The sequence below is a fragment of the Hemitrygon akajei genome, chromosome 6, assembly GCF_048418815.1.
Source record: "Hemitrygon akajei chromosome 6, sHemAka1.3, whole genome shotgun sequence".
Taxonomy (NCBI): domain Eukaryota; kingdom Metazoa; phylum Chordata; class Chondrichthyes; order Myliobatiformes; family Dasyatidae; genus Hemitrygon; species Hemitrygon akajei.
In genome coordinates, this window is record NC_133129.1 from 63287692 (window position 1) to 63300129 (window position 12438).

Below are 12438 nucleotides of genomic sequence, written 5' to 3' on the forward strand. Positions count from 1 at the left end.
AGGAGCAAATTGGGAGGCAGATTTTGGAAAGGTGCAAAAATAACAGTGTTGTTATCATGGGTGATATTAACTTCCCTAATATTGATTGGCACCTGAATAGTTCCAATGTTTTAGATGGGGCACAGTTTGTTAAGTGTGTACAGGACGGATTCCTGTCACAGTATGTTGACAGGATGACTACGGGAATTGCCATACTAGATCTAGTATTAGGTAACGAACTGGGTCAGGTCACTGATCTGTCAGTGGGTGAGCATCTGGGGGACAGTTACCACTGCTCCCTGGCCTTTAGCATTATCATGGAAAAGGACAGAATCAGTAAGGACAGGAAAATTTTTAATTGGGGAAGGGCAAATTATGAGGCTATAAGGCTAGAACTTTCAGGTGTAAATTGGGATGATGTTTTTGCAGGGAAATGTACAATGGACATGTGGTTGATGTTTAGGGATCTCTTGCAGGATGTTAGGGATAAATTTGTCCCGGTGAGGAAGATAAAGAATGGTAGGGTGAAGGAACCATAAGGCGGCAGCATACATGAGGTTTAGGAAGGGATCAGATGGGGCTATTGAGGAATATAGGGTAGCAAAAAAGGAGCTTAAGGAGGGGCTCAGGAGATCAAGAAGAGGGCATGAGAAGGCCTTGGTGAGTAGAGTAAAGGAAAACCCCAAGGCATTCCTCAATTATGTGAAGAACAGAAGGATGACAGGAGTGAAGATAGGACTGATTAGAGATAACGGTGGGAACATGTGCCTGGAGGCTGTGGAAGTGAGCGAGGTCCTCAATGAATACTTCTCTTTGGTATTCACCAAAGAGAGGGAACTTGATGACGGTGAGGACAATATGAGTGAGGTTGAAGTTCTGGAGCATGTTGATATTAAGGGAGAGGCATTGTTGGAGTTGTTAAAATACATTAGGATGGATAAGTCCCCAGGGACTGATGGAATATTCCCCAGGCTGCTCCACGAGGCGAGGGAAGAGATGGCTGAGCCTCTGGCTAGGATCTTTATGTCCTTGTTGTCCACGGGAATGTTACCAGAGGATTGGAGGGAGGCAAATGTTGTCCCCTTGTTCAAAAAAGGTAGTAGGTATAGTCCGGGTAATTATAGACCAGTGAGCCATACGTCTGTATTGGGAAAGCTGTTGGAAAAGTTTCTTAAAGATACCATCTATGGGCAGTTAGAGAATCATGGTCTGATCAGGGATAGTCAGCACGGCTTTGTGAAGGGCAGATCGTGTCTAATAAGGCTGTTAAGAGTTCTTTTGAGGTGGTGACCAGGCATATAGATGAGGGTAGTACAGTGATTTTAGTAAGGCATTTGACAAGGTTCCACATGGCAGGCTTATTCAGAAAGTCAGAAAGCATGGGATCCAGGGAAGTTTGGCCAGGTGGATTCAGAATTGGCTTGCCTGCAGAAAGCAGAGGGTTGTGGTGGAGGGAGTACTTTCAGATTGGAGGGTTGTGACTAGTGGTGTCCCACAAGGTTCAGTTCTTGGACTCCTACTTTTCGTGATTTTTATTAACGACCTGGATGTGGGGGTAGAAGGGTGGGTTGGCACATTTGCAGACGACACAAAGGTTGGTGGTGTTGTGGATAGTGTAGAGGATTGTCAAAGATTGCAGAGAGACATTGATAGGATGCAGAAGTGGGCTGAGAAGTGGCAGATGGAGTTCAACCCAGAGAAGTGTGAGGTGGTACACTTTGGAAGGACAAACTCCAAGGCAGAGTACAAAGTAAATGGCAGGATACTTGGTAGTGTGGAGGAGCAGAGGGATCTGGGGGAACATGTCCACAGATCCCTGAAAGTTGCCTCACAGGTAGATAGGGTAGTTAAGAAAGCTTATGGGGTGTTAGCTTTCATAAGTCGAGGGATAGAGTTTAAGAGACATGATGTAATGATGCAGCTCTATAAAACTCTGGTTAAGCCATACTTGGAGTACTGTCACACACACAAAATGCTGGTAGAACGCAGCAGGTCAGGCAGCATCTATAGGGAGAAGCGCTGTCGACGTTTCAGGCCCAGACACTTCTTGGATCTTGGCCTGAAACGTCGACAGCGCTTCTCCCTATAGATGCTGCCTGACCTGCTGCGTTCCACCAACATTTTGTGTGTGTTGCTTGAATTTCCAGCATCTGCAGATTTCCTTGTGTTTAACTTGGAGTACTGTGTCCAGTTCTGGTCGCCTCACTATATGAAGGATGTGGATGCATTGGAAAGGGTATAGAGGAGATTTACCAGGATGCTGCCTGGTTTAGAGAGTATGCATTATGATCACAGATTAAGGGAGCTAGGGCTTTACTCTTTGGAGAGGAGGAGAACGAGAGGAGACATGATAGAGGTATACAAGATATTAAGAGGAATAGATAGAATGGATAGCCAGCGCCTCTTCCCCAGGGCACCACTGCTCAATACAAGAGGACCTGGCTTTTAGGTAAGGGGTGGAAAGTTCAAGGGGGATATTAGAGGAAGGTTTTTTTTTACTGGAATGCACTGCCTGAGTCTGTGGTGAAGGCAAAAACACTAGCGAAATTTGAGAGACTACTAGACAGGTATACGGAGGAATTTAAGGTGGGGGTGGGGAAATATATGGAAGGCAGGGTTTAAGGGCTTAAGGGCCTGTACTGTGCTGCACTATTCTATGTTCTATGTTATTTCTGGATAAGAACTGGCCACTTAGGTCTAGATGAAGTGGAATAACCTTACATCTTTGGCTTTCACTGTACATGCTCAGTCATTGAATATACTCAAAACTGTAATCAGTTTTAAAGAATAAGAATCTCAAAGAATAAATGGAATCAAGAAACAAAATGAACTATGCACAAGGCTGGCCACATACTTATTAAAAAGCAGAACAGAATCGCACAACTCACTTCTGTTTCAATTTCATATGTCCTTGCTCCAGCATTTTGTAAAACTTATTCATAGGATGTGGACATCAATGTTTCAGTTAGGCCATCCTTCATTAACCTCTAGGTGGCAGCTTAGGGCCTTCATAAACTGGCCCAACACATCCTTAAATTATTCTTTACGTAGAGCTCAAGGTTCTTGCATTTTGAAACAGAGGCAACAAAGAAATGCAAACTCCAGGCACAAAAGTCCACTATTAACCTTTCCAATAAGGGCAACATGAATCAATAAATCACCTAAAACTTCATTATTGAAGAAAAGACATGACCTAGAGCTCCAAAAGGGAATAGAGTTATCTTTTTACAACTGTTGCTTGAGCATTAGTGCTCTCTGGAGACAATGAAAGTAGACAAGGATGAAAGCAAAATTCTAACTGAAGCAGAAACCCAAATTTTAAAAGAGTTATTTTATTCATTAGTGATATGTTGGAGGCCAATGGTCCTATTAAGCTCACCTTCCAGAATAAACAGATCCCGTCAAGCAAGTACTCATGCTTTACAGATCAGTACTGTCGCCAAGTTTGTCCTACTTTACATTACCACTAAGTTCAGAAACATTAGAAACATAAAGCACATCTTCAATAGGCAGCAGTGTATCTCTGGCCAGAATAATAAAGATTCTTCAACACAATTAATAGAACAAATTGTATTTTTTAAAATTTATCTTCTGCTCCCTACAAGACAGACTGATAAGCAGTCCAGTGAAAATAGGGAAGACAAAAATGTCAAGAGTAAAAAGAGAACAAAGGAAAAGGAAAATCTCTTTTTAAAAAAACACCATTAAATACATAGCTGGCGAAAGGAAATTTGAATTTTATTTGCATATTCATCAGTGAATCTGCACTTCAAGTTGTTACATTGCACATCACTATTAACCCAGAAATGACAAAAGTTATCAGTCTGTAGAATGCTGATAGTATGTTCCTTCACCAATGAGTGCCAATACTTGATCAAATTCATCACTCATTATCTTGTTTAATAAGGCAAGATGGTTCCTGAAAACATTTTCATTGTGCATTTAAGTCTTATCTTGAACAACAACTTGGTATGTTTTACATTAGAACAGATAATCAAATTTCAAGAATAAATCTAGACATAAGAACAGAATGTGGAAATGCTCAGCATGCCAGGCAACATTTTGTAAAGAAAAACAAACCCAAATTATTTCAAATCAAAGATCTTTCAAGAGTTTTAGTGTAAGGATATCAACTTGAAATGCTACATCATACTTGCTACCTATCCTGCTGAGTATTCCAGAACTTTGTTTTTATTCAAGATTTCCAGCATCTGCAGATTTTTTTTTGCACTTTAAAATATTAAGACAATCTCTTGTGTCAGAGGTTTTTGGACAAATTCCATACTATATTGTACGAAAATACACTACACAGCAATTTTTCTACCTCATATTGCTGTCATACCTACTGGCTTACAAAATGTTTTGTAAATTGGTATATTTAAAAAAACAGCAAACAAGAACTGCACCACAAAAATATGTGCTTTGTATCATTTGTACAAAAATGGTTAACTAACAATGGTCAAAGAGGATAAATTCACTTTGCATATGAACAAAATAATAATTGCATAGTGCAGGGAACATACATTTCTCATATAAACAAATCCCAAGTTCACAGTTAATTAAATGACAAAATTGAAAGTTATCATCTATAACTGAAGAACTCAAATTGTAAATTTCAACATTTTGGCTATGCCATATATCTTATTACTGAACAAATTTTGTTTACTATTAAATTACTGATGGGATGAATAGCCAAAAACTGGAATACAAATGTTGACAGTTCCTTTTGAACACAATGAACAAACCAGAAGAGAAAACACATTAAATATATTATCTAAATCCAAATATACAAATTGAAATAACACCTGTATTTGTTTGAGTTATCCATTTCTTCCTACATTACCCAGCAACAGCTTCTCTGTCAAAAATCACTGAATAGCACGTTGAAAAATAGCCTCAAGCAATATAGAAGTTCAGGCGTAGCATATACTCTTACATTCACAGAAATCTAGTTGGGTCTGTCAAAATGCAACAATGGAGCCAGTTTTCAGATAAAGGTGACTAGGTTAAGAGTAGGCAGCAATTTTAATTTCCAGGCGTTTAAAAACTTTGTTTTAGCAAATTGTCTTAAAGTGTTAGCTTTTATAGAATGTACAATTTCAGTGTTTGCTATCACTTGTAAAATTTATAAACAGAATTCCCTGCACAAGACTTCCATGAATTCAGTAAACTTTAAACAATATTTTAATCTTGGCATAAATATAAAATTGCAGCAATATTTTATTTGCACAAAGGGCACTTCAAAATTGTTCACAGGTATCAAATATACTTCCTACTTAAACCCATAGTAAAATGAAAAAAACACCAACAGGAGTCAACTTTATTAAAACAAACTTTAGTCTATTTTCTTTCAATAGTTTTCTACCTGAATTTTATGGTACCTCTTCTCATTCATATCCAAGACCATTTTACTTTGCAGATGATTATTACTACTCCCCATATTACTTCCGCTATGGAAGGCTTTCTTAATTTTACGACATCACAGAAAAAGCTTTCAACAGAACAAAAGTCCAACAAAAAAAATATCCTGAATTTTCAAGTTGAAGAGTTTCTCATTCAGACTTCTTTGTCTTCCTTCTTTTGATATTTTCAGCTTCCTCAGAAGAAAAACCTGGGGGAGCAGGGCAGCTTTTCCCCTGCAATTCTTCTTTGTTTGAAGCTTCTGTCTTAAAATTGTTTTCAGGGCAACTGGATTGCCAACTAAAAGCCATATGGTACAAAGCAACTTCCATTGGTGCAAAAGGTGAAAGATGAATATTAAAGAGCACCATTGCAACCTGAAATACAAAGTGATATATTGGCCAAATTGTACAGGACTATTCAAAGCCAATATGACAAGCTGCAGAAGGATGCAATATAATATTAGTGCCGTCCAGCAGCTGTAACAGTATTCTATTTACTGGCAATATCTTGTTCTTCAGTGAAAGACAATTCAAAAGGCAATTATGATGTAAATAAGAGGTTCATGCAAAATTAGTACAAACATTGCTTTTAAACTCTTCCCCAAGCAATCAATATTAAGAATTTGATTTTTACTTATCAGCGCTTAATGTGCTGACCAGCACCAGATAATTGAAGAATCCTGCTCATTACCTGGGTAATGAACAGTACAGCCCTCAAAGAGCTGGGTTTTGTTGAGAGCAACTTCAGTTAACTTTCTGGGATTGCTATCCAATTTAACAATCACGCATGAGAAGGCATATTTAAACCACATTTCTTTACCAAAATTATCCACAAAAAATGCAAAGACATACAATTTATACTTAATGCATGACATTAAAGGCCAGTAGAATTTTTTAAAAAACTTGGAGAAACATTGCCAAGGGCTCATTAAAGTAACTTTGCTTTCATCATCAAAAGCCCCACTAACAAACAAAATTTGGTCACACTGTCCTGATCACACCATGCTTTTTACAGGCTAGCTTTACTTAATGTAACATTGTACTGAGAAAATAAATTTACTCATTTATATTAAATCCTAGATTTGTTATCGAGTTCAGTGTTTCAAACCTTCTTTCCATTCCTTCAGCAGAAATGTGTACTGCCACCAATGCAACAGCAAAAAGTTCACATTTTAATTAACAAGAGGTTTCAACTAAAAAAAATTCTTGCCATAAATCTGAAACAAAAACAGACCATAATAGGCTATGCAACTGTACATATAAAAATAGCAGGTAAAATAGAAGGAAATAGAAAAATAGAAGCAAATAAAAAATGTAATGCACTAAAAATTCTTATTTTCTTCACTGGATGTATTTGTTGCAGTTAGGGAAAATGCACTCATTATTTGTTGTATAATACTTTCAACATTTACACATCATGTCAAAAATTTTCAAGATTTGAAATGCTTAAATCATATCGATGGGTATTTAAGAGTAATACACACCACACACACAATGTTGGAGGAAGTCAGTTGGCCAAGCAGCATCTACAGAGAGGAATCAGGTCAACACCCTTCATCAGGCCTCATCAAGTACTAATGAAAGGTATTGACCTAAAAAATCATCTCTTTATTCCTCTCCATAGATGCTGCTTGCTCTGAGTTTCTCCAGTATTTTGTGTATGTTACTCCGGATTGCCAGCATCTGCAGAATCTCTTGTATTTACGATCTGTCAGATATTCAATCTTCCAATCATAATCCCTCATCACAAAAGATCGTCCACGAACAACAGAAAATCTGCCGATGCTGGCCATCTAAGCAACATACGCACACAAAATGCCGGAGGTCAGGCAGCATTTATGAAAAAGAGTACAATCAATGTTCTGTACTTGGCTGAGACCCTTCATAAGGACAGGAGGGGGTGTGGAAGGAGTCAGAGTAAGGTGGTGGGTGGGGTGGGGGGAAGAAACACAAGGTGATACAGGTTTCCCCCGCTATTCGAAAGTACAGCGTTCCTATGAAATGGTTCGTAAGCCGAAATGTCGTAAAGTGTAGAAGCAGTTACACTTTATGAAGAAGCAATTACTGCACCATTTATTTATATGGGAAAAATTTGTGAGCGTTCGCAGACTCAAAAAGTAACCTACCAAATCATGCCAAATAACAAATAAAACCTAAAAAGCAGGAATGATCTGATAAATACACAGACTATATAAAGTAGGAATGCTTTTCTACAATTATTGCAGCACTGTCCACCATAGTGAAAATCTCACACAAGCGCTCTCGTGCAAAGACTTGGTGCAAGTGCTCTTGGCAGAAGCACTCTTTCCAGTAACTTTTAAGCTATGAGGCTGCCAAATCGTATCAAATAACACATAAAAATACACAGCCTATATAAAGTAGAAATAATGTACGTCCAGTGTAGTTTCACTTACTGGAATTGGGAAGACAGTGAGCACATTGATGATGGTCTTAGGCTGAGTTGTCGGAGGTTGGGATGGTGGGAGACTGGGGTGTCATCTCATCGTCATCTGTTTCCATCAGGGCAGGTAGGTCACCTTCTTCTGTGTCTGCCTGCCTCGATGTCAAAGGTCGAGTTTCGTCATCTGCTGTGGCTGATGTGGAAGGCGTGAAAAACGATAGTACGCTTGACTGCTTAGCCTCGCACATTTTTCTATCATACAGTTCTTTGTAAGCACTCAAACCATCCTGCAAATATGCCCTAAACCTACGTAACCTTTCAAAATTAAAGTCATACTTTTCTGCAATCATTGCAGCGTTGTCAATTGCTTTACGTTCAGTTCCTGGATGACTTCACTTCCGGGCAGTTTGCTACTGCGTTCGGTTTCAATTGTTATCCTTTCCTCTTCATCAGCTCTTCATCTATCAGTTCTTGGTCATGGGATGCCAAAGCCTCTTCAACATCATCTTCGTCAACTTCCACAAACCCTTAGCTAAACTCACTATATCCTTACTTCGTTCATCATGATCGAAACGCTTTATTATGTCTAGTTTAGTACAAACATGTTTATAAGTGTAACACCCTAACGTGCTCTTTTAGGCTTTTCCAATACCTTAGAACTCACCTTGCTAACAGATGCCCAAAATAAATCGACATAAAGCACAGATGCTCACAGGCACTTGTTTAAGCAATGCCGGCTAGAATGTAGTTCCAGGGGAGGAGCTTGGCTGCTTGGGGCGCGTGCTGCCTTTTTCGTAACAGTGAAAACACCTTCTGTTAGCGAAAACAGGTAACTAATGTAGGTCTTTCATAACAGCGAGGTGTTGTAAAGTGAACGTTCGAAAAACAGCGGACACCTGCAGGTGAAACCAGGAGTGCAGGGAAGGTGTGAAGTAAAGAGCTGGGAAGTTATTTGATGGGCAGGAGAAAGGGGCATCTGATAGGACAGGGTTTCCAATGTAAATTGGGCATGTTTGCCAAGCACCTACGCTCCATCCGCCAGAAAAAGCGGGATCTCCCAATGGTCACCCATTTTAAATTTTGCTTTCTATTCCCATTCCAACATGTCAGCCCATGGCCTCCTCTACTGCCTCAGTGAAGTAACACTCTGGATAGCCTACAACTTCGTGGCATGAACATCAATATCTCGAAATTCCAGTAACACCCCCCTACCTCCTTCACCAATTCCCATTCCCATCTTTCACCTCATCTCCTTACCTGCGCCCCCCCGCCCATCACTCTCTCTGCTGCTCCTCCCACTTTTCTTTCATCCATGGCCTTCTGTCCTCTCCTATCAAATTCCCCCTTCTCCAGTCCTGTGTCTCTTTAGTCAATTAACTTCACAGCTCTTTACTTCACCCCTCCCCACTTAACCTATAACCTTGTGTTTCTTCCTCCCCTCCCCCACCTTCTTACTGACTCATCTTTTTCTCTTCAATTCTGATGAAGGGTCTCGGCCCGAAACATCAACTGTACTCTTTTTCATAGCCTGGCCTGCTGAGTTCTTCCAGCATTTTGTGTGTGTTGCTCACAAAAGACCACGTTGTACATGAGGATAAACAAAATTAAGTAGTGTTAGTTAAATTTTAATTTGCTACCTATCTTGTAGAAACATTATTTATTGTGCCTGGAATCATGGTGTGATCACTGCAAAGTTTTATTTCTAACACTATACAAAATTACAATACACCAAAACATGTAAATGTATAGGTGATTGGACATTGATCAAATGTGTAAATTGACACAATCATATTTAGTTTTCACCTCAGTTGCTTGGATCATTCCTGAAAACCTTGCATTCAAATCAGCTTGAAAAAATGTTTCTGGAATGTACAAAAAACTAACAGTTCAAATAGAATGCCTCGCACCCTAGCTATGCCAAGATAGTTTGAGTTACTACTGTTTTTAAAACTTTGATTGGTTACTTAATCTCATAAGCTTATATCCTATTTTCACTGCACTCACATTATCAAGAGAAGACTTTGTTAAGGAAGTAAATTTGACTTCCTTCAAACCATCTTAAACATGCAATCAATTTTGATTAAAAAAATTCATTAAAAAAATTAGTCATTTATAGTCTTAACCCAATAACATTTGAACTAAATTCTTGAAAGCCAATGTAATCAGCTAAATATGAAAGAAGGTTCAAATGTTCTTTTTGTATTCACATTTTGTCCTTCTGAAGCACCACTGTATTTACAGGGAAATAAACACAATGACACCACAGCATAAAAATAATGGAAAAGCTGATAGCAACAAAATCGTAGTAGCAGAGCTTAAGTAAGTTGACCCAGTTATTCATTCAGCACTTCAGTGTAATGTTTTGAGACAGAATGAAAAACTCATGGATCTAAAATAGGATATGCTTCCTCTTTTAAAAATCGTAAGTCAAGCAAATTCAACATTAATTTGAACTTAAAAGCAGAATTTTCTTGATCATAAAAGATCAAAGTACTACTTGGAATCTTTTTTTCTCCCCACATATTTTATTTTTTGTCCTTGAGAGAGGTTACTAATAAACAGAATCTCAGCATTTATTGCTTTTGAACCATGTAATTGAAGTTAGGTAAACAGACTGCAAAAAAATAACAAAGAATCTTAAATATGTGCCCAGGCTAATACAGTGGTCAAACTTTATGCATGTCACCACAGAAATACCATTATACTATTTTGCTTGAGCAGCCGTACAAATAAGGTTCTCTTAAGTATAATACTACTTGAGGCATGCATATCCAACAATGTAAACCACTTCTGCAATTAATCTAATATTCCTGACTCTTTTATAAAAGGGTTTCTTGCTTGGCATATTATAAATCACGTGCAATAGTACACAGACTTGGGAACAGAAGGAGAAAGCACACAGATGACCCAACCCATTTCAGTAGGACTCCACTAATCCACTATCCAACTATTTTGAAATCACAATATTTGGGCAGCTAACTCACTCACTAATTTTGCTGAGTCCCCGTCAGGCTTGTTCAAGCCCCAGTTTACATGATGCAGTTCAACTCACTGGAGTAAAGTTCAAAATCTTCCCTTTCAAATTGTCTTGACTGCATTTCTCTAGTCCCTGGACCAACTGAGATTGCTGCCCCACTGAATGTACCTTCAGGCAGAGCTATGGTGACATCACACCCTTTACTGATAGCAGTGGTTTGACTTAAAACAATAGGAATTGACTGTGGTCATTAATCTGTAACAAAGATTGCAGAAGCAGACTAAATGAAAAAGTGTAGCCAGTATAGCAGAGTCTCTGAAATACAGATTTCTACCAGCACTAAGCAGCCAATGTGCCTGTTGTGTGAAAAATTTTTTCCCCCAAACGAGGCAATGAAACTGCCCAGGCTCCTCGAACATTGGACATGAAAGCACTTTGATAAAGCAAACAAGAACTTGACTTATTTTCAGTCACTTCATAAAAACCTTTAGAACTAGAAAACACTTTAAAACATGTTTGCCAGACCTTCACAACGAATGTCTGTGTGCTTCATACAACACTTCATTGCTAAATCTGAAAAGCTTCATACTATTGGAGAAGAACTGATTCTGCTAGCAGTAAAGGGAGGCTCTGAGTATGGTTTTGTATAAGTCACAAGAAAAAATAATTAAAGTGATTCCACTCAGCAACAACTCTGTTCAAAGATGAATAGATGAAATTCCCGAGAATGTGGAAGGCACATTATGTAACATACTTAGGATGACAGTATTTGCTCTGCAGTTGGATAAGACAACTTTGCCAAACAACCAATTTTTTGCCTTTTGGTTACGTTCACTTCATAAAAGATGAAAGCATGGTTGAAGTGTTGTTATATGTAAGGGAACTAGAAAGAGACGTGAAGGGAAAGTCAAAATTTCAGGATTTAGAGGAATTTTTCAAAGAGAAGGATATCCAGTCACCAACATCCTTGCTTGTACAATAGATGCAGCACCATCAATGACAGAACGCCATCGTCCGCTTATTACTTCCTTGAAAAAGCTGTACCTAACATATTTACTATTCACTATGTAATTCACAGACAACATCTTGTTGCAACAACTTAAGTGATTAGGTGCACAAATTATTAAATATTTTCATTACAGCTGTAAATAAAATCAAGCCCCATGCTCTAAAATTTTGACTATTTCAAGAGCTTTGTATTGAGAATAAACAGTCTAAATGCTTGCTGTTGCACACAGAAGACAGACGGTTCTTAAAAGGAAACTGCCCAAGATGCTTTTATGCACTTTTTGAAACTGTGATAAAATTCTTTGAAGACTTGATGCTTCATTCAATAATCAACTCAAGAATATTCAACAGGACATTGCTTATTTGTCAGAATTATTGTTGTCTGATTGCAACATATAAGATTATTAAGGGACTGGACAAGACAGAGGCAGGAAATATGTTCCAGATGCTGAGAGAGTCCAGTACCAGAGGGCATGGTTTGAGAATAAGTGGTAGGTCATTTAGGACAGAGTTAAGGAAAAACTTCTTCTCCTAGAGAGTTGCGAGGGTCTGGAATGCACTGCCTCGGAAGGCAGTGGAGGCCAATTCTCTGGTTGCTTTCAAGAAGGAGCCAGATAGGTATCTTATGGATAGGGGAATCAAGGGACATGGGGACAAAGCAGGAACCGGGT

General features: G+C 38.6%; 1 protein-coding gene across 1 annotated transcript in view; it reads right to left on the reverse strand.

Annotated features, from left to right (window-relative positions):
• Window positions 1-3696: 3696 nt before the first annotated feature.
• LOC140729090 (trimeric intracellular cation channel type B-A-like) overlaps window positions 3697-12438 on the reverse strand; it is a 39858-nt gene continuing 31116 nt past the window's right edge. Inside the window, exon 6 of the mRNA XM_073048455.1 lies at window positions 3697-5756. Coding sequence (XP_072904556.1) covers window positions 5532-5756 — 225 coding nt within the window. The 3' untranslated portion in view covers window positions 3697-5531. The remainder of the gene's footprint in view (window positions 5757-12438) is intronic.